Source organism: Neoarthrinium moseri (assembly GCF_022829205.1).
Source record: "Neoarthrinium moseri strain CBS 164.80 chromosome Unknown scaffold2_Wmoseri_CBS_16480, whole genome shotgun sequence".
NCBI lineage: Eukaryota > Fungi > Ascomycota > Sordariomycetes > Amphisphaeriales > Apiosporaceae > Neoarthrinium > Neoarthrinium moseri.
The window spans coordinates 1,805,867-1,826,308 of record NW_026055116.1 but is presented as its reverse complement, the minus strand read 5'-3'; the positions used below and the strand labels follow the sequence as shown (position 1 = coordinate 1,826,308).

The 20,442-nt window shown below is 56.5% G+C and overlaps 9 protein-coding genes across 9 annotated transcripts; 4 read left to right on the top strand and 5 right to left on the bottom strand.

The window, feature by feature from the left end:
• Window positions 1–554: 554 nt before the first annotated feature.
• JN550_001317 (uncharacterized protein) lies at window positions 555–1,363 on the top strand (the record flags this gene model as incomplete). The annotated part of the gene is made up of 2 exons (XM_049311737.1): window positions 555–651; window positions 714–1,363. The coding sequence occupies 2 exons, from the start codon at window positions 555–557 to the stop codon at window positions 1,361–1,363; spliced, it is 747 nt and encodes a 248-aa protein (XP_049177223.1).
• Window positions 1,364–1,547: 184 nt separating this feature from the next.
• On the bottom strand, window positions 1,548–1,955 carry JN550_001316 (uncharacterized protein; the record flags this gene model as incomplete). Its single annotated transcript, XM_049311726.1, has 3 exons — window positions 1,548–1,600; window positions 1,661–1,754; window positions 1,818–1,955. 3 exons carry the CDS (start codon window positions 1,953–1,955, stop codon window positions 1,548–1,550), a joined length of 285 nt encoding a protein of 94 aa, XP_049177222.1.
• A 24-nt stretch (window positions 1,956–1,979) lies between these two features.
• Window positions 1,980–2,543, bottom strand: JN550_001315 (uncharacterized protein; the record flags this gene model as incomplete). Its single annotated transcript, XM_049311715.1, has 1 exon — window positions 1,980–2,543. One exon carries the CDS (start codon window positions 2,541–2,543, stop codon window positions 1,980–1,982), a length of 564 nt encoding a protein of 187 aa, XP_049177221.1.
• A 356-nt stretch (window positions 2,544–2,899) lies between these two features.
• JN550_001314 (uncharacterized protein) lies at window positions 2,900–6,141 on the top strand (the record flags this gene model as incomplete). The annotated part of the gene is made up of 5 exons (XM_049311704.1): window positions 2,900–3,028; window positions 3,101–3,190; window positions 3,250–3,531; window positions 3,650–3,740; window positions 3,800–6,141. 5 exons carry the CDS (start codon window positions 2,900–2,902, stop codon window positions 6,139–6,141), a joined length of 2,934 nt encoding a protein of 977 aa, XP_049177220.1.
• A 940-nt stretch (window positions 6,142–7,081) lies between these two features.
• Window positions 7,082–8,242, bottom strand: JN550_001313 (uncharacterized protein; the record flags this gene model as incomplete). The annotated part of the gene is made up of 1 exon (XM_049311693.1): window positions 7,082–8,242. The coding sequence occupies one exon, from the start codon at window positions 8,240–8,242 to the stop codon at window positions 7,082–7,084; it is 1,161 nt and encodes a 386-aa protein (XP_049177219.1).
• Window positions 8,243–10,799: 2,557 nt separating this feature from the next.
• On the bottom strand, window positions 10,800–11,071 carry JN550_001312 (uncharacterized protein; the record flags this gene model as incomplete). Its single annotated transcript, XM_049311682.1, has 2 exons — window positions 10,800–10,905; window positions 10,962–11,071. The coding sequence occupies 2 exons, from the start codon at window positions 11,069–11,071 to the stop codon at window positions 10,800–10,802; spliced, it is 216 nt and encodes a 71-aa protein (XP_049177218.1).
• A 2,679-nt stretch (window positions 11,072–13,750) lies between these two features.
• Window positions 13,751–15,265, bottom strand: JN550_001311 (uncharacterized protein; the record flags this gene model as incomplete). Its single annotated transcript, XM_049311670.1, has 4 exons — window positions 13,751–14,542; window positions 14,653–14,775; window positions 14,846–14,932; window positions 15,110–15,265. The coding sequence occupies 4 exons, from the start codon at window positions 15,263–15,265 to the stop codon at window positions 13,751–13,753; spliced, it is 1,158 nt and encodes a 385-aa protein (XP_049177217.1).
• A 1,002-nt stretch (window positions 15,266–16,267) lies between these two features.
• Window positions 16,268–19,477, top strand: JN550_001310 (uncharacterized protein; the record flags this gene model as incomplete). The annotated part of the gene is made up of 1 exon (XM_049311660.1): window positions 16,268–19,477. The coding sequence occupies one exon, from the start codon at window positions 16,268–16,270 to the stop codon at window positions 19,475–19,477; it is 3,210 nt and encodes a 1,069-aa protein (XP_049177216.1).
• Window positions 19,478–19,546: 69 nt separating this feature from the next.
• JN550_001309 (uncharacterized protein) lies at window positions 19,547–19,834 on the top strand (the record flags this gene model as incomplete). Its single annotated transcript, XM_049311649.1, has 1 exon — window positions 19,547–19,834. One exon carries the CDS (start codon window positions 19,547–19,549, stop codon window positions 19,832–19,834), a length of 288 nt encoding a protein of 95 aa, XP_049177215.1.
• Window positions 19,835–20,442: the final 608 nt, after the last annotated feature.

The window sequence follows — 20,442 nt, the reverse complement described above, 5'->3', positions numbered from 1 at the left end:
GCATCAGAGTTTGATGCAGTGTCTTTCTCCCGTCCGTGGTCCCTTTTGACTCCTGTCACGGTCCTGTCGTTGCATGCAGACTGCAGCCCACAGTCACTAAGCGACCCTATAGCCATCCCTAGCCGTAGTCGTACCGCAACCAGCACACCGCAGGCCCGAAAACTCCAACCCACTCTTACTAGAGCATATGACCAACGGGCGGGTCGGTGAGACTCGGCTGGCGCTGCATTGATACGGAGATGCCCGGCGGGTCCCGTCAATTTTGTTCCCATTTCCAAGGTTCTTCGGCCTATCTTCCAAGGTTGCTTGGGCCGTAGTGGGGTCCGGTCACCTGCCCACCGCCAGATTCTAGGGATTCTAGCACGCCTGTACGATGTACACGCAGAGTCTCTACCTTAACTGACAAACAAGTTAGTAACAGCTAACCCGGGCAGCAGAGATTGCATTGCGACCCCTCCAAGCGTGGTGGGGGTGAGTAAACAACTGCCTATAGGCCGCTCCGAGACCGTTGGGGACTTGCGAGGATGCAAGAGGGGACGAACGCTTCTGCCGACATGAACTCCTCGACCCTCAGCGCCGCCAAGAACCGGCTCCGCGCAGTGATCAAGCAGAGGCTCACGAGTATCCCACACGACTCCGTCACGTCGCAAAGTCGGTAGCCGCACCACCCCCTTGCCGGGCGAGGCTGACGTGCAGGGCTAACACCGAGCTAGGTGCCCAGGTATTTCGGTCTCTATCAAGATTTGAGCCCTACGTCAATGCCAAGCGCATTGCCGTCTACCTATCCATGCCCAATGGCGAGATCCAGACGGATCCCATAGTCAGACATGCCCTCTCGTCCGGGAAGCAGGTCTTCGTTCCCTACCTCCACAAGTCCGGCCTGCCTCCCGGCGATGGCCCGGCCCGGCTCATGGACATGGTGAGTTTGAAGAGCATAGCCGACTACGAATCCCTCCAGCGGGACAAATGGGGCATCCCCAGCGTTGATCCGGGGACAGTCGACCAGAGAGTGCGAAGCGTGGGAGAACTGGAGGGGAAGCCAACTGAGGACGCTCCACTGGACCTGATCCTCATGCCTGGGGTCGCCTTCGATACGGATCCCGAATCAGGGGCGATCCGGAGGCTGGGTCACGGCAAGGGCTTCTATGACTACTTTCTTCACCGATACGCACTGAGGGCGACCGAGGGCCAGAAAGCTTCCGACGGCCATCCGGCTGTATTGCTCTATGCTCTAGCTCTGCGGGAACAGTTCCTCCCAGCCTCGTCAGAAGAATCGGTCCCAGTTGGACCCCATGACCAGCCCATAGACGGCCTCTTCCTCGGGGATGGCGAGTTCAAGCACTCGTCAACACACGCAGCCTAGATAGATGGATAGATCAAGGCCACTGTACATTGCCCCATAACCCCAGCCCTGCACAACAAGCAGTGGTGACTTTTTCTCTCTTGCTTCTTTTTTTCTGCCTCTCGCCTTGGTATCGCATTGACCGTGAATCTCTGTGAAACGCTGATCGCCAAAAGTCCTGTACGCCAATTGTCCTGCACGATCTTCATACTGCCTCCTGGATGAGCGAGACGTTGTCGCCCTTCAGCAGGATTTGGCCTGTCTCTAGTTAGCTGGTGCGCGGTAGGTATGTGCGGTCGTTTATAGAGAGGTTCGTACCTAGCGCCCGCCTCTTCTCCTCCGGGTTTGTCTTGGTGACCTGCTTAACCTCGACGGCGTCGTCGATGACGAGGTTCATGAACTCATCGAAACCCTGGGGGGGAGGTGGTGGTCAGCGACGGCGTAACGGGTGTGGGTGTGGGCGAGCAGAACATACCCTGATCTTGCCCTCGATACGGACGGCCAGCTGCTCGTACAGCCAGATCTTGACGGTGGCATGCGACTGCAGGAGCTTGAAGATGAAGTTGATCGGGGGCAAGAGAACCTTGCGCCCGCCTCCGCCGCGTCCAGTCATGCTGAGAAGGTGAATCTAGGTGTGCTATCGAGCTGCTCGGAAGACTTCCGCAGGTGTACGGAAGGAAGAAGTCAGACTGGCGCAGGGCAGGGTTCGGAAGATGGACTCGTCGTCGGGTGAGGGCGTCGCGTGGCTGCGATGATAGACCGACAGAAAGCAGCAGGCGGTTGCAGGCGAGGCTGAGGCGTAGCGTAGGGACCTGGGATTGAAAATTGGTGCCAGCGCCAACTGGCTGGCTGGAAACCAGCGCGGGAGAGCTTGGACGCCTGACGCCCCCCCTGCGGCGGGCACCACCCACCGGCACCAACCACTGGCACCACCCACCCACTGGCACCAACCGTGGGTGACGGGTAGCTTACCACCCAGCACGCGCCCAATCGCGTCGCTTGCCTCGGGCGGCCTGCCTTGCCGACTCGCCTGGGTGCGAGCAGAGCGCCACAGGGCCCCTCTCTGCCAAACCCCTCCAAAGAAAAGGATGTGGTGCGCCACAGGCACATCCCACCTTTCGCCCAGGCGGTCGTCGTCCCCTATGCCACCACCGCAGAGGCGGCCCCCCGGCGACGGCGACGGATCGCTGCCCACTTCCATTGCTGGGCCGATGACGATAAACCTCCTCCCCCAGACAATTTCCCAGCAGCTTGCATATTGACACCTCCCCTCAGCCTGTCACCGTCGCCGCAACCCAGGCACCTGAGGCTTTTACTCACGCACCTACTCACTCTGACCCGCACTGCCTGCTGTCGTGCCGCCTCCTCTTTTCCGCCGGCAGCCTGTTTGTTTCTCTCACCCCATATTTACACTTTTTTCCTGCCTTGGGCGCGCATTTGGACGAGGCCCACGAGAGGAGCCTACCCCCCAGCCTGCCCCTCGTTGGTCAACGTGTGCACATGTCGACTTGACCACGACCACAACACCCACCTCCCGAGCGACGCAGACCTCTCACCATGGCTTCCAACGGCGCGCAGGCGGCCTTCCCGCCGGACCAAGTGCTGGAGGCCATGTTGACCATGCGCAGCAGCGAGACCGAGCGCAAGAAGAAGGCCCATGAGTTTCTGGAGCACTTTCAGAAATCTGTACGCCCATCCCACCTCCCATACTTGATTGTCACCCGTCGCACGTGCAGGCACTGATGTTCACCTTTGCAGACAAGCGCCTGGACCACCACCATCTCGTTATTGCAGTCAGATGCAGAGCCCGACGTCAAGCTGTTCGCAGCCACAACCCTCAGAGGCAAGGTAGGCCAACCTCGACAAAGACCAAACCTCGCCTACCGCCGTCTAATACCACAGAACAGATCACGTACGATCTTGCCACGCAAGTTCCCGCCGGCGAGCACCACGTCGTCCAGACCCAGCTGCTGGAACTCCTGAAGCTCTATGCGCCGGGTCCCAAGCCCATCCGAGTCCAGCTTTGCGTGTGTCTTGCCATACTGGCCATACAGATGAAGGAGTGGAAGGATGTTCTGCCGCTGGTCGTATCCTCCCTGGGCAACCAAGTCGAAAGCCATGCGGCAATCCTCGACTTCCTGCGCGTTCTCCCCGAAGAGGTCACCGAGGGACGCAAAATCACCCTAAGTGTATGTGGATCGCGAAGCACCAACAAGTCCTCTGCTTATTTACCCGTCGCCGGCGCCTCGTCGTGGTTGTGTTGGTGGAACCGAGAAGCTTGGATCGCAGTCTAATTGGTTATGACAGGAAGAAGAACTGAATCAGAGGACTATCGAACTACTGTCGGACAACGCGCCACAGGTCGTACAACTCCTCATCAACTATGCCCATTCATCGCGTAGGTCCACCCCCTCGCCTTGTTTTCGACGATCTAGCTAACGCACCTTTTCAATACAGCCTCAGCCGCCACCAACCCACAATTGCTAGAGTGCATAACCTCGTGGTTGCGTGAGGTACCCGTCAGCGATGTCGTCAACTCGCCGCTGCTGAACGTCATCTTCAACGCGCTGGAGAATGATGACTCGTTCCAGGCTGCCGCCGAGTGCTTGTCCACCATGGTCAGGGAAACCCGGGAGGTCGACGACAATGTCGACACTATACAAGTATTGCTCCCGCGTGTCGTGGCCCTGCGGCCCAAGATCGAGAAGGTGGTTGAGGAAGAAGATGCCGAAACGTACAAGTCCTTGACCCGAGTGCTTTCGGACGCTGGTATTGCCTGGGTTGTCGCCATCGCCCGGGAGACTGCGCACTTCCGACCCCTCGTTGAGGCTATTCTGGAGTGTGCCGCCAGAGACGCGGATCGCGATGTCATTGAATACACCTTCGACTTTTGGTACGAGCTCAAGCAGTACCTCGTACTGGAGAGGTATATCGAGGCACGCATGGAGTTGGTTGACGTCTATTCGAAGCTGGTGGATATCCTTCTGAAGCACCTTCAGTATCCCCAGTCGGAAGATGGTCGTGATGTGGAAGCCCGGCACCTCTTCGACGGCGATCTCGTGGCCGAGGAAAAGTTCCGCGAGTTCAGACACGCCATGGGCGACACCCTCAAAGACGCCTGCGAGGTTATGGGCATCACCGAATGTCTTACCAAGGTCCTGGACGCGATCAAAGTATGGACGCAGAAGTACGCCAGTCATGCGACGGCCACATCGGTCCCTCACTGGCAAGAGCTCGAGGCGCCGCTCTTCTCCATGCGTGCTATGGGACGTATGGTTGGCAAGGACGAGAATATCGTGCTTCCCCAACTCATGCCCCTGCTTGTACAGATACCTGCCCACGAAAAGCTGCGCTTTGCTACGATCATGGTCATCGGTCGATATACGGAGTGGACCGCAGCCCACCCCGAGTTCCTGGAAGTCCAATTCAACTACATTGTGTCGTCGTTTCAGACCGATTCGAAGGAGGTTATCCGTGCCGCTGCTATGGCCATCAAGTACTTCTGCACGGACTGCAAGCACCTTCTTAGCGCTCAGGTCCTTCAGCTCCAGCAATTCTACGACCAGATTCTTGACAAACTCCCTGAGACTAGTCAGGAAGAAATTACGGAGGGTGTTGCCAGCGTTGTCGGTGTACAGCCCAAGGAAGAAATCTACAGGCTGCTCAAGCTATATTGCGATCCCCTAGTACAAAGGCTAATGGCCAAGGCAAACAATGCCACGGACGATGATGGAAAGCTCGCCGTGGCAGATCACCTCCAGCTGATCACCATCTTTGTCCAGCAGGTTGTCGTCCTCCCACCTGTGGGGCGTGGCGAAGAGGATGCTGCAGTCAAGTACTGGCAAGAAACCTTCCCGGTTTTGGCCAAGATTCTCGATGGATTCATCGATTTCGCTCCGATTTGCGAACGCGTATGTCGTTGCTGGCGGTTCATGGTCATCAGTCATAGAGGCGCTATGACTCCTATCTTGCCCGACATGGCGAACAAGCTCGCTGCTGGGTTCGCATCGTCAAGGCAAGGGTGCTTCCTGTGGGTCACGGGCGCTATCCTCCGTGAGTTCTCTGATGACCGAGAGCACGTGGACCAGAACATCACCGACTCCATCTACACCTTTTTTGAAGCGCAGGCGACAAACATGTTGCGCTTCATCAGCGACCTCTCGCCTAAGGAGCTTCCTGATGTCGTCGAGGATTTCTTCCGTCTTCTTATTGATACCCTCCTCTACTACCCTCAGAAGCTTATTCCGTCGCCGCTCTTCACCTCCATCTTCGAGGCTGCCATGTCTGTTCTGGGCTTAGAGCAGCGTGAGCCTCTGTCTGCGACCCTTCACTACCTTCGAGACTTGCTGTCATGGGGTAGCAGGAACCCGCCCTCCTCGTCAGAGCACCTTGGCCCGGCAGTCGTGGAGCAGCTGCGTAGCACAGTCAGGCAGTTGCTGTCAACCCAAGGTTCCACTCTGGTCAAGCGTGTGCTCGCCGGCATGATGCTTACCTTCCCACGAGACTGTTTCGCCGATGGAAGTGGAGCTCTGCTCACCCTCTTCGAGATCATGCCACACGAGGCCATAGTCTGGGTTGAGGAGACCATCAAACTCTTGCCACAAGGAACCATGAGTCTCGTCGAGATTGACCGCCTCATGACCAAGATTAAGGAGAAGCTCGGCGCGAATGATACCGGTGATGTTCGACAGATAAGGTCTATCCTCCAGGACTTCACGAACACCTACCGCAGGAGATATGTCGCGCCGCGAGACGGTCTGGGTCAACTGGAGACGTCACGCTTCCGATTCGCGGGCTAGTCGCCATCCGCATCGGATGCCGGCTATCATACTCACCCTCTGCCATCCCCGGTTTACTACCTGCAACAGGTTTAGACGGTGTATTATGTGGGAAGGAGAAGGAAAGATGCCTGGTGGGAGGAAACTTTCTTAGACTTTGCTGCGAGGGGAGACGAAAAGAGCAAGCGAGATTGGTGGGTGGACCGGTTGAAGGAAGGGATCGGGCCTCTGTGCAATGCTGTCGTGTGCGTCCGCCTCGATCGGCCATCTCATCATTTTCGCATCGGGTACCTGAAAAGCTCCCGACGAAGAGAGAAGCCATGCTCAATGGTAAAGAAGGCTGCGATTTGCTCTAGACAGATAGCTACGGCCCCGCTCAAGATGAAGTCAGTAAACTGTTTGAAGATTAGACCCTGCGGACCAAGATTTCGGTGCTCATCGCTTGTAGTGGTAAACCTGTGCCCAACATCGAGTATACAAATCGTGTGAGCGTGACACGCACGGCTGAGGTACGGCCTAATCTCCTTGTACGAATATAATCCAAGGCTTGTTTCACGAGATATAAAATGTGGCAAGCGCTATGTAACGGGATGTAAACGCTGGGTGTTTGCCGATAATTACTTTCACTATCGACTGGATGACGACCTGTCAAGCGTCCACAAAACATGTGTTGTGGCAAGACGACCTTCACCCTTTTCATCTTAGCAACACGGCGTTGTGTTGGATGATATATTTATATAGTCAATATTCGCAAGCCTGGACCCTGAAACAACCCTGGTCTTAAAATCAAGTATTTCCAGTACCCAGTCGTGTGAGATGCCTAGTGATGATGCCCAATGATTTCCTTCCCTTCCGACGCCATGCCTTTGAGAGTCCCTATAGGTGGTATAATATACGAATGTAGAGAAAAAAAGAGGAAGAAACAGAAGAAAACGGATGAGAAGAAACAATCGCTGCCCTCTTACGATGCACGAGCAGGCTGAACACCAGCATCGCTTTCGCTGATCACGCTGCCAACCTCTGTCCAACTGGCGGGGGTCATGACGCCCTCATCGTCGCTCATGACGTCGTAGTACCGTCCATGCTCCCCGGAGGCCGTCGAGCGTGCCTCCTCGGCGATGTCCTCTCCCGAGCCCGCCAGCGACGCGGAGTCGGTCGGGGTGAGCTGCCCTTCGCTGATGAACTCGGCCTCCGAAAGCGGCCCCGCCGGCGAGACTGGAAGTGGCGAGTAGAAGCTGGGGTTCGACGTCTGGGCCCATGCCTGGATGGAGCTGTAGGCCTCGTGTCTGTCCTCCTGGCCCGCAGTCATGTACTCGTCCTGGCCTAGCTCACGGTCCGACGTGGTGGAGGGGCCTGTCTCCTGGGCAGGAGTGTCCACGTCCACCAGGGAGGGGATGTGCTCGGGCGGTGCCGAAAGAGTGGCAGTGGTTTCCCGGTCGAAAGCTTCCCGCCCACGCTCAGACACGCTGTAGATATCCTCCAGCTCTTCCTTCTCGGGGTCCATCAGGCTGTTTTCGAAGGCGACGGTCTCATCGATGCCATGTTCATCGGCAAACGGGTTGGTGTAGACCGAGTAGTTCAGACCGCGGGCGCCGTCGCCACGCCGTCGAAGTCCTTCAGCGTCTTCGCCATGGGCGTCGGCCCCCGAGTTGAATACGAAGGTGCCCTTCTCGCCGCTTGAGTCTTGCTGCAGGAAATCATCGAAGCTCGAGCCCCTCGAATGAAGCCGTTTCGGTGTCGTTGAAGCAGCGGCGCCTTTCTCTGGATCCCTGTGTTCTTGTTCCTTCTTCGATTCGGCAATGGCGTTCCAGTACAGCAGCTCCTCGCGCTGCCGCCGTTTGGTCTCCTCGTCTGCGTCAACGCCGGGCTCGCCCTGCTCGCCCCGGACATCGATCCCCCGGGACAGCAGGAAGCCTTCGGCATCCTCGGGCCGGTTGACCAGGTTCTCGCGCTCCTGCGGGCTGATGCTGTCGCCGAGCGAGTACAGCGCAATGGAGATGCGGCGCCGCAGGTCCTCGGCCATGCGTCGCAGCTCGGGCGACTCGTAGATGGCTATGCCAGCCGCGACGACGACGGAGGCGGCGATGACGCCCACTGCCAAAGCATGGTTAATGGGGGGCATCTTTCCGGGTGGGAAGTATGCAAGCGGACGATGTGAGGCACAACCTCAACACTGCAGATGAAAGATAGAAAGGGAGGATGTATATGATGTAGATCCAGAGCTTGCAACATGGGATTCACTCGAAAACCAGGCCGTACAGGTCCTGGGCCTCGAGGGGAGGTCGAGCCACGCAAGCAGTTGGATTTCGCCACAGCAGGCAGCCAACAATGGACAATCACTGCTGTGTTCGAAGGCCCGCCGCGGGTGGCGGCGGGGTACCGATCCCCCGAAACTTGTGACAGGATGGTGGATTGGGGGCGCACAGGGCGGAAACTGCATGGGGGAGCGTACCTTTGAGAGCCACGGGCACAGGCATTTTCCGCCGGCTTCAATCGTCTCGTTGCTCGAGAGACAACGCGCAAGAGAAACGAAGAGGGTGGATGTTGGGCTGGACGGATTAATGGAGGGATGGATGGATGGATGGATAGAATGGAGCACGACTACGGATGGCTGCGGCGGGACGGTCAGGGCTGAGTACACCAACTCCCTCTCCATCCCGCCCTGGGGGTGATAAGGACCAGCATCTCATCCATATTAAGCCTCGTCGCGTGACGTACTCCAAAGGTGCTCATTCCTACGCCATAGCTTTCATCAAGGTTGGGGCTTAGCCTCGAAGCCTCGCCCTGAATTAAGCATCGCATCACGGACGGCCTGAGAACCTTGAGACACATGTTTGTTATTGCTGGCCTAGCTCTCTGTTACAACACGACTCGGGCGTGGAGTGTAAGCCTTCACTTCTCTGCAAACTACTAATCTCCAACTACACTACTTACACAGGAAAGACGCAGGGTCCTGTGTCGCCGATAACCGATAACGCCAATGAGGGGCTCGCGTCACGAGAACTCCACGCTTCAAGTGGCTGCTTTCCCCTCGTTCCGCCCGTGGAATCGCTTCTTGAGGCCTGCCCTGTGGCGCTGCCCCGCCATTTCTCCAGCCGGACATGATTCAACCTCCACGCCAGAGCCTCAATGCCCAAGTCTGCCTAGATCGAAGACGAAAAACGAGTCAACAGGGAGATGACGATATTCCACCCAAGGTTTCAGAGTTGTTCTACTGTTCCTACTGGTCCACTTGGTGGTCACCAATCCTTTGTGTTCTCAAAGCGCTCTTGCTCCCGGAGGAAACATATTCTCCAGTCGTGGTCTCTCCTGACGACAAATTCGACCGCCCCATGGTTGGCAAGTCACACGTTTCAACTTATAGCGAAGCAATTCGCCAAATATATCCTGTGAGATGTCCAATAACGCCTGTCAAAGTATGCTCATCTTTAGCAGAGTAGGAAACAAAGCTGTATAGCGGCGAAAGGGGCTGTCATATGCTCGCTCTACCCGGATACATCCTAACAGCTGAGTGTTATCAATACAGGAGACAACCGGAAATTCCAAGTGGAAATCAGTGTTCCCCCTCGGATATTCATCGCCGAAGACTTTGCCTGCTCGTCTGCTGCGTATGCCACATCTCGTGACAATCGTTGCGTGCTCAGGTAGATGCCAGCCCGCCCTTCAGCCCTTGGTTCGAGCAACCTGGGATGGGACGCAATGCATCCGGTCGCGCCCCAGCTGGACGCTGGCTGGATCTCGAACCCCCTTAAGCGTGCAGAAGAAGGGCCGAAGGAAGCCTTCTGGAAGCTCTATACGACGCCTCCGGTGCTGTCTTGCCAACAGGCTAGGACCTGGTACGCCGCTGCTCAAGTCGTTCAAGGGGGCGCCTCGGTAAGTCTACTCGGAGTGCGAACTCCCGAAGTTCGAGCGTGGGTTGGTAATGTGAATTACGCACCCCCGAGGGCCCCAAATCAGTTGGCTCCGCTGTGGAGTATCGCGGCTGGGGGGAACTCTGGATACCCTAAGCTGGCACCGATTCGTTGCTGGTGGAAGTGCCCGATGTGCATTACTCGTGGCACTCTGCAAGTCACTCAGCCCTGGTTCGAGGGACCTCGAAAATCAAGACAGAAAAGAATTTTTGACACAAGCTCGACGGTTATCAAAAGAAGTTAGAGTATAGAAGCAATGACTTTGACATTCATGCATCTAATATATACTGTGAGTTTACTTTTCCAAGTATGCTTCACAGTGGTTCTGCGGTCATTCTCGACCGTCTGCCAAAAAGCTAGCGGCTTCTTTAGATCGCCAGTAGTGATCCAACACCAACGCAGTTATTTCCGCCGAACAGATAACGAACGCCCCGAGCTTTCCGCTCGTGTAAACCAATTAACGAAAACGGGGATATTTCCAACTCCACTTAAAAACAATGCAGACGACCCGGCGGTCGGTTCGATGGTGCCCATTGGTCGATCCCCGTGGGAGGATCCCTCCACTTGTGCACGCACACGCACACCATCCCGTGATTTTGCGTGGGAACAAGCTTTCCGCTCTGCAGCTACCGTAGTACTACGCACCGGCTCTGATATCGGCACAACACTGGCCTCTGGGTCTACCTACCCGTTTGGGGTGAGGTTTGAGAGACCACAGACCAGTAGTCACCCGTGTCTCGGCAACGGTGGTGCATTGTTGGGCATGGCTTAGTGAGAGGTCGAGGAAGCAGCTGAGGAGGTCGACGAGTTGGAGGCGACGGAGATGTCTGAGTCGGTGCGGTTGATACCAGGAGTGGCGGCACGGTGCTTCTCACTACGAGTTGTTAGACGAAGTGTCCAAACAGGCATCCTTGGCTCTGGAGCACTTACTATGCGTGTCTGTCACCGTGAAGAGTGCACTTCCACTTGCCGCCGCCGGTCTTGAGGGTGAAGGTGACAGGCTTGGTGTCAAGCACCGACTTGATATCAGAGGAAGGCATTTTTGGATATAGGGCTGTGTTATTGGGAAGGGAAGAGAGAGGTGAGGAGAGGAGAGTGGTCTGTAGGCAGGCTGTGGTATCGTGGGAAAAGACTGAAGAGCCAAGAGAAGGGCTCGAGGAGCCGGCCAGAGACGAATATATAGAAATTCTGGGATTCCGGTCGACGGGTCCGGAGCCCCAAAGCTGAGGGTCCCCTAATCCCCAGTATTCATCACAGGCGTACTGTAGGGTGCGTGATTTAAACGTTGTCTCGCCATCTCAGCAAGGTACGTACTGTGGAGTTTCGCTACAAACCCGCGTCTTCGTGAACGACCAGAGTAGGGACCAGAAAAAAAAAGGGCGCCGACGAGGCCTGCTCATCCCACCCAGGATCGGAGATAAAACTAATACGGTAGCTACATGAGTAGTCGATACCAACAGGCCCGACTAGCGTGGGCTACTGCGGCTTGCATAATGCAGGCCGAGTGGGCAGAACCCGTTTCCCACTGGCTGGTTTCTGCCCTAGAAGAGTAGAAGGACACCTTTGTCACGGTGCAGGGCGAGCAGAAAAGGGCGCCGGTCGAAAGCAGGCCGGGATGGCGGCCTTTCTCCAGACCGACCGTCAACACGCTGGCGGCGGACGCAGCCATCTCGGTAATTTCGCAATCAAGCAATTGCCAAGCCAACCATCCTTTCCGCCTGTGGACTCGCCTGTGCAGTAGGAATTGTCTTGTCCTTTGCTTGGTTTTCCAAATTGCAACGACGTACCGGGATTGGGGAGTAGTCTCTTGAGCTTCCAGGATGCTTCCAGTCTTTGATTCCCTGCCTAGGTGCCGTACATATGGGGGATCCACTACTGATTGGTTGTATTGGCCTCTTCTCAACTTGCATGTATCTAGATGGCTTCGACAAAGTACGAGTTACATTCCGCACTTCCGGCCCCGGTTGGCAGCAGTAGCTCCGTGGGTTCGCGATCGGATGCATCTCGACAGCGAGTCCGACCTGTGCAGCCACCTTCCGTCAGCTAAAATGTTTCAGGAGTAAGCTGACAGTCAAGACCCCCAACCCGGCCGCCACTTTTGGGTTTTCTCTTCTTTGCCTTTCGGGAATCCTACCAGGTCTCCAGGACGCTATGACGACAGGTGTGGGCGTGCATCGTGGGTTTGGTGGGCCGTCCCGAGGCCTGGGTGTCCCATGCTCTCTCGGAGCCGATGCCGGCTTACTCTTCTTTCACGGCGGTGCGGTAAGCATGTAATGGAGGGCCGCGGTGGCGGGTGGCAGTAACACCGAATTGCACCGAGAAAGGTCGAGGCTGAACGTGGTCCACCATCACGTCAATATAAGCACGATGTGCACGAAGCTGGGGCGGGGACCGTGGCAACGTCGTCGACAAGATCGATCAGCAAGTTGGGGTGACTGATGGCTCGAAGACCACGCAGATCTCAAGCAAAAAAAGTCTCGAGACGCAATGTAAATACGGTTGCACAACATGAAGGGAACCAAGTTCAGCCATTTCAGCCAGCGCGTTCGGCTTTCATTGCCGTGACGCAAGCACCCACCTACCTTGTCACTTGGCTGACAAAAATGCAACACCCTTGATGCTTCACGTTCTCATGTTCTTATGAATGTTGCATGTCTTCAGTGAAACTCCCAGTCCCGATTATGCATTGCCTAGACGCGGGTCTGAAACTTACGCGCACTAACAAATTGGCAATAACCGAAAAATCCCGAAAACGCAGCTGCCGTGCTGGGTTCTGTTTCATGGCTTCACTATTGTCTTGGTTCATCGAGGTTGTGGTGTAACTCATGTCTTGGAGTGTTGTCAGCCAAGGGCCCGACCAATCGCGAAATTGCATGCCTTGGGCCGATTCGGCAACTAACAACCCCCACGTAACGCGTCCTGCGCGTTTGTCACTGCATAGTCGGAGTTGGGGTTGCATGCAGGCTGCAGGACCCCCCTTGGCGGGCCATGCATAGGGATAGGTCACGAGGGCAACGGGGACGAAAAAGCAATTGTTGCATAAGACAGCCCTATGTACGGAGTACGTGTTTTCTTTTTATTTGGTGCTACGGTTTCAAATTACTTTTCCCGGTGTAGAGTATAATTGCTGGAAGGCCCAGAGATCTACAAGATCTACACACCTTGGCAACTGTATAACATGATTATAGTCCCTTGGCAAGAGCAAGTGTCAAACAGTATCAATTTCCCTTGAGACAGAGGGCATTCTTGCGGTGGTCAGCGCGGCTGGGCAAGTCTGGGCCGTCGTCACTCGGTGATATGCTTTACTCACGACATTTTCTTGGACGCCGACCGGCTGCACTGGGGCGTAGACGAAATAGAAGCTAGCACGGATACTCGACCGAGCCAATGCACCATGCATCTTTCACCACCTAGAGACGTGCCGCCTTCCTTCCTTCCTACCAAGCACCAATGAGTCAATACCAACTCGCTGCAGGTTGAAAAACTCTTCCACTTGCACAGATGACCCGGGGGTTTAGTATTTCGCCGACCCCTGCCGGCGTGTCACATTGAGCAATGGACATCAAACACGAAGCAGCATTCCCGCTTTCGCTGGTCCTTTGCACTTGAGTGGGGGGCGCAACTGTTGAATCATGCAAAGTCATCTCATTTGTTGTACAGTCTACACCGTAACTACCTGTCCTTCTAGAGGAATGCATTATAGTGAAACATCAAGGTATCTACAACTTGGAAATAATAGCGTTGGCGTAGTCGCTGGTGCTGGCCTTGCCGCCCAGGTCTCCAGTGAGGGCCTTTCCTTCGGCCAGGGTATCAAAAGTAGCCTTCTCGATTCTGTCGGCATATTGGGTCAACTCCATGTGTCTCAACATCATCAGGGAGCTGAGCAGAAGAGCGGTGGGGTTGGCCTTGCCCTGGCCAGCGATATCGGGAGCGGAACCGTGGACAGCCTCGAAGATGGAGCACTCGTCACCGATGTTGCCAGAGGGGGTCAGGCCCAGACCACCGATCAGACCGGCGCACATGTCGGACAGAATGTCTCCGTACAGGTTGGGCATGACCAGGACCTTGTCGTTGTAGGGGAGGGGGTCGGTGACCATCTTCAAGCAGGTGTTGTCGAGCAGCTCCGACTCGAACGTGATGCCGGGGAAGTCCTTGGCGACATCCTGGGCGACCTTGAGGAAGAGACCGTCGGACATCTTCATGATGGTGGCCTTGTGCACAACACGGACCGTGTTGCGGCCAATCTCCTGGGCGTGCTGGAAGGCGAATCGCAGGACACGCTCACTGGCCTCCCGGGTGATGAGCTTGATGCTCTGGACAACGCCGTCGACGACGACGTGCTCGATGCCGGAGTATTCACCCTCGGTGTTCTCTCGGATCAGGACGGTGTCGACATCGTCGTAAGGGGTCTTGTAACCGGCGATGGACCGGCAGGGTCGCAGGTTGGCGAAGAGGTTGAAAGTGCGGCGCAGGGTGAGGTTGAGGGAGACGTGTCCCTTACCGACGGGGGTCTTTTATCAATGGGTCAGCGAGAGGGTTCTTGGTAGTCGAACAGAGCAAGTGTCGCTTGCTTGCTTGCTTGCTTGCTTGCTTGCTTGTTTGCTCAGAGTGGACGACTTACAGCAAGGGGACCCTTCAGGGCGACCTTGTTTCTTTGAATGCTCTCAATGGTCTCCTCGGGGATGGTCTGCTTGCCGTCTCTGAAGACGGGGGTGACATCGACGGGCTCCCAAGTGACAGGTGCCTGGAGGGGGTTGTGTCAGCAAGACATGGGAATGTGCATATGCCAAGCATACACGGGGCCATTGACGAACCTTGGCAGCTGCGAAGATATCCTTGACGGATTGTGAGATCTCCGGGCCGATACCATCACCCTCGATGATGGACACTGGGTAGTTTCCCTGCGCAAAACATCAGCCTGTGTCATTGCAACGGCTCGCGGTCGTGTGCGTTGCTCGGATGCGGTTATTATCGGGGGGCGTGCATGGCAATTGGACCTTGAGTGATTTTTGTCTCGCGGGAGCTCATGGCGGGGGCGTGGACGTGATGGGACAGAAGGCGAGAGCGGACGGACATACGTTGGAGTCTTTGACACCGTTGAACTTGGCGACCCTCTGGGAGTAGAATCTCTGGAGGGCGGTTAGCTGTGTGCAGCGCAGCCAGGAGGCGCATGTGGTGGTTGGCGACTTGCCTGGGAGATAGTGAAGGCGGCGCGAGGAGCAGCGCGGACGCATTGCCGGCGCGCGGGGGCCGAGACTGCTCGAATGGCCAGCATTGTGAAATTATGAGCAGAAGCAGCGCGGTTCAAGTGAGGCTCCTGTAGGTGCGAGAAGGTGCTGGCGTTATGGGGGAGGTGGACGGGTGCGCGGCGATAAAGAAAAAAAAAAAGCTCGTGAAAGTAACCTGGAGCAGCTCGTCTTCACATGGCCTATCAACAAGCCAAACCTGATAGCGAGCGCGGCTTTTTTCGGAAGGGAGGCCGGGGCAGGCTTCTCTTCACTCGGGGCTGGCCGTTATTCCGAAGAATCCTTATTCCGAGCCGAAGAGCCTGCGCCAGCTGGACACGCCCAATGGATCGATCCATGGATATAGGTATACCCACTAAGTTGAGGCCTGTAACCAGCAAAGACACAACGGACCAGGTACCCATCGTCAATGTGTCTATGCTGTGAATCTGAACCGTCAACGGGCCACGGTGAGTACCCATCTTATGTACTAATATATTAATTATACCATATTCCTAGACTGCAACGTCTTGACCACAGATGTTGACACGCTGGTGGCCGAGGACAGTCGTATTCTAGCAACGTCGACTCCTACAGGTACGCGGTACCTCAGGTCACTGCAGAGGGCTCCAGGGCTGGGCTGTCTGTCTGGATAGTGGGGCGGAGCCTCACGGGCGCCCCCAGAGCCCAAGGGCCCGCGCACTGAACGGGAACGCACTTTAGCGCAATACGGAGACTTGGAGACCTGCCCGACAGCCCCAACTACCTAGCTCCCCCCCAGTGTATTTCCTTCCTGTCGACAGGGGTCATCTGTACCTCTTGGAACGTCACACATCTGCCAGCCCGGAGCTCTCACGCTCTCACGCTCTCTCTCACACACACTCTCTGGACAGGCCGCCTTCTCAGCGCGGCACCCCTTGCCATCCACACCCCCATTGAGGCTTGCCGGGCCGGCCCCAAGATGATCAAGCTGCGAACCCGCGCCCCCGTCCGACCACGTAGCAGATAGACATGGCTACCACCGACTTCAAACGCAACGTCCTCGAGTTCTACGGGCTCTCCACCGACCTGCCCACCGAGTGGCCCGCCGACAAGGACAACAGCGATGTCTCCGACAACGAGGAGGAGGAGAGGAAGCAGAAGCTCCAGCGCAGAAAGTCCAGGTACCAGGCCCTCGAGCGCGCCGTCAGCAACAGGTCCAGCGTCATCGCTGGCTCCGAGAAGTCCGCTGCCGGCGTGAGCAGCCTCCTCAACCGCGACGAGCCCGACCCCTTGGGCGGCAACGATAGTGTCGTGAGATCCTTGATCCAGTTTGGCGTGCCAATCAAGGACGACACTCGCTTGCGCACAAAGTTCCTGCTCTCGTCCACCACCTTCTCCCCTTCGCTGTTCCTGTCGCAACTCCACGCTCTCGACGACACCCGTGCCCTCGAGGCTGGGCTCGATAATCTGTCTCAGTCCATCGACCAGAAGTCGGCCTCCCTGAAGGTCTTGGTCGAATCCAACTTCGAGCGCTTCGTCCGTGCAAAGGCTACCATCGACAATGTTTACAAAGAAATGAAGTACAGGGGTGTTGAGCCGCCTCCGTCGCCCTCGCGGGCACGGGCGCATTCGAGGCATGCCAGCCGAAGCAGCTTCAGAAACAGCAGCGGCGGCGCAGCGCTGGGCACCAACCCAATGGTCTCCCCGCTCTCCCCGGGCGTAGATGCCCGCAAGAAGAACGCACTGGTCAAGGAGAGCGATTACGGCGTGCAGGGCGTCAAGACGCCGCTTCTTGACGTTTCTGCAAAGGCAGAGGACGTGTGGGGGCCGGCGCTCGGTGGCAGGGAGAAGGAGGAGAACCTCAGGACTGTTCAGACCTCGTTGGACCGATACAAAGACTACATTGAGGCCAGCACAAACATCGCCGATAGCATAAAACGGAAGGACTACGAAAACTTGGTGGAGGAATTCTCGCGGGCGCGCAAGTTTGCTGACGAAGCCCGCAAGCTGGTGCAAGACCTAGGCTCCACGACACCCAGCGAGAGCCAGACTTATCAGATTCTGCTGGCCGCGAGGATGTGGCACGACGTCGATGACCAGATCCAAGGCTTCAAGCGTGACATATGGAAGAAGCTGATTTCGTCTCACAACGTCTCCAAGATGGAAAATGTTGCGGGCCGTCCCCAGGATCAGCATATGGAGCTCATTGGCCTCTTGTTCGAGTTAGGCGTCGAAGACAACCCCATCTGGGTGTGGCTGCTTAGTCGGTATGATTATCTCAAGGGGAAGATCTCATCCACGGCGGATCGTGCCAAAGTAGAGATCGAGGTTCTCAGGAGGCGGTTGGCCAATGAGGAGAAGCCGCCGCCGCAAGCCTTATCATCGCATCTGCGCATGCTTGGGCGTCAAGCTGTAGGGAGCAAACCATCTGGCATCGATTCCGCAGACGTTACAGAGCTTTGGGAAAAGATGTTGGCCTTCTTGACCGTTCTGCTCTCTAACCAAGGTGTACTTGGAGAGGTTGTTGAGTTTTGGCAGACTGTACAAGGCTTCGTTGATGGCACGACGCAGAAGACCCTACCCATGGGTTATAATGCCGAATCTCGCGAGCATCATCGGCTATCCCAACAGGGTGCCGTGGATCTACAAAAGGGCATCGTTGAGCTTGTCGACATGATCCGACAGCATGTACTGGAGTTCTTCGCAGGGCCTCCCCCTGAAGACATCTCCCTACTCTTCTCGCCCTTGCCACCTTCACCCGGCACACCAATGTCGGCATCCTTGACGCCTACCGCCCTGAGAGATCCCCGCTTCAATTTTGACGCAAACAATCTCCCACCCCCCTCACCTAAGCGCGGCGAAACGTATGAAAAGTTTGCTTTTTGGCCCCCGAACTCCAATTCCATCAGTGGTGTGCACTACCTGTCCAAGATGCTCGCGCTGGTAGGTGCGGGTGCTGCCGAGATGGCGAGTGCCGACCCCATCAGGCAAGGTGACGGGAGACAGCTAGAGCTATTGAAGACGCTGGTTGCTGCAGCGCGGGAGAGGTGTGTCAACGCTATATGCGGGGCGTGGAACAAAGATGCCGAAAACATCAAATACGTCGAGGATTGGCACAGGTCGAGGGACCTAGGAGATGTCACACGGATGCCGGCAACGTTTGCCGCGTTTGAAGGCGCTCTTCTGACTGGCATGCAGAAGATTCTGTACATCTCAGAAGCCATGGCGAAGCCGGGTGCCGGCGACATTGTACAACCTCCGCCAACGAAACTTCTGCAAATGGTACGCAGTCAGTACGTTACGACTCTGTATAAGGCACTGAGTGGTATGGTCGAAAATGCGGAGCGTTCTGTGAAGAAGACTGAAGATGAATGGACGCCCGAGCTGGATCTGCCAACTCAAGAAGGGGGAGATAACCGAGCTTCATATAATGTTGAGGTCAAAACTATCGACCCTGGTGACCGGGTAAGTGATGCTTTTACTTCTATTCCATCTAGAGAACCGTGTCTCATCATTGTCGCTCAGAACGTCCGGATGCTCTTAACGCTTAGCAACCTGGCCGCCTTGCGCAACCAGGTCGTCCCGAATTTGAACTCACAGTTCGAGAACGCCTTCTCGGTGAAGCTCACCGATGAGTCCAAGACTATCCGCGAGACTTTATCTCAGATTGACGCGCGGCTGTTCCAAACATATACACGTCCTTCGGTTCAGGAACTCCGACGCATCATACGCGCGGGACTCGCTGACCCGACCTGGGGCACGTCGGCCAAACCCAGCGAAGTCAAGCCATACGTCTATGAAGCATTGCTCTCGCTTGTATTGGTCCATACTCAAGTGAGCACCACGGCCCCGACCTTGACCACCCAGGTCTTGTCCTTCCTCCTGGAGGCGACGTCGCGCGAGCTGCTCGAGGCCTACAAGCAGCGGCCCCGCTACGACATCGCAGCCCTGATGCAGGCCACGCTCGACGTCGAGTTCGTCGCCCAGACCCTGTCGCAGTACACGACCGAGCGCGCCGGCACCACCCAGAGCGAGATCTACACCATGCTCGACTCTCGCACTGATGACGCTACGCGCCACCGCCTGCAGGCCGAGTTGCCGGGCATGCGCGACGTGCTCAAGAAGCTGCGCGAGCTCAGCCGCAACGAGTTCGCCTGCTTCAAGAAGCCGCGCCGCCAGCAGAGCAGCCTCGGCGGCGGCGGGCTGCCGGGCCAGCTGGAGCGCACGCAGACGGGCTAGAGGCGCGGTCTCGCAGCGCGGCGATCCCCCGATCGCGCATCGTCGCAGGAGGTCGCGACGAGGCGGCACATGGGCTGGCTGGTCCGCATCAACAGCCACGACGACAGGACCGGCCGCCGAGAGAGGGCGCCCCCGGCAGCTCCTCCACCGCCCGCTGCTGGTAATGCTGCTGTGAAGCAGAAGAAGAAAAAGCGAGGCTGGTGGAGGGGCGACGTGCGGACGTGCACAATCATGGGGGAACTGAGGGAGCTCTGTGACGAGGAACACGAAGACGAGGAAGGCAGGCCCCGCAAGGGGGTGGATGATCGCCAGACGGGCGACACAGCCGATTGGGTGGAGGTCATGCATCGCTGGTAGACCTATCAGGACTGGCACTTTGCAACTCTGGGGCATATGGGAAGAGATTCCAGAGGGGAGATGGATATCCACGTATTACGGGCTTTACGATAGAGAAAAAGACGTCCACGAAGACGAGACGTTTCTGTGGTAACTTTTACACTACATCGGAAATCATAAGACAGCAAGCAGCAGGAGTCACGGAGAACGCAGGGATGCAGAGTCGTAGAAATGCACAAAGTCTATTTCATACACGTGCCGTGAGCATTCTGCAGTTGGAGCCTTCGCAGGTCCATACATGACCGCTTATAGCAAACGCGTCCTGTAACGCCTCAAAACGCCGCTCCTAGATCACAAGGGTATCTACCTAGGAGTAAAAAAAATCCTTGCCTTCCGTACCCTCCGTCTTCCGTTGTGCAAGGGAAAAATCATTGCTTTTTTGTAGGGGAAGCTGTTGTTCGCCCCGGATCCGTCTATAACCTACTCCCTTTCCCTGTGATCTATATTTTTCTTTACTCGCACATTTCTGTTGCAAGTACCGCCGCCTGAAATATAGCGTGCGTGTTGCACGCTGGATATGTAGCGTCAAAATAGTCTGCCGTCACGGGCGGCTCTGGGTATGCCGATAT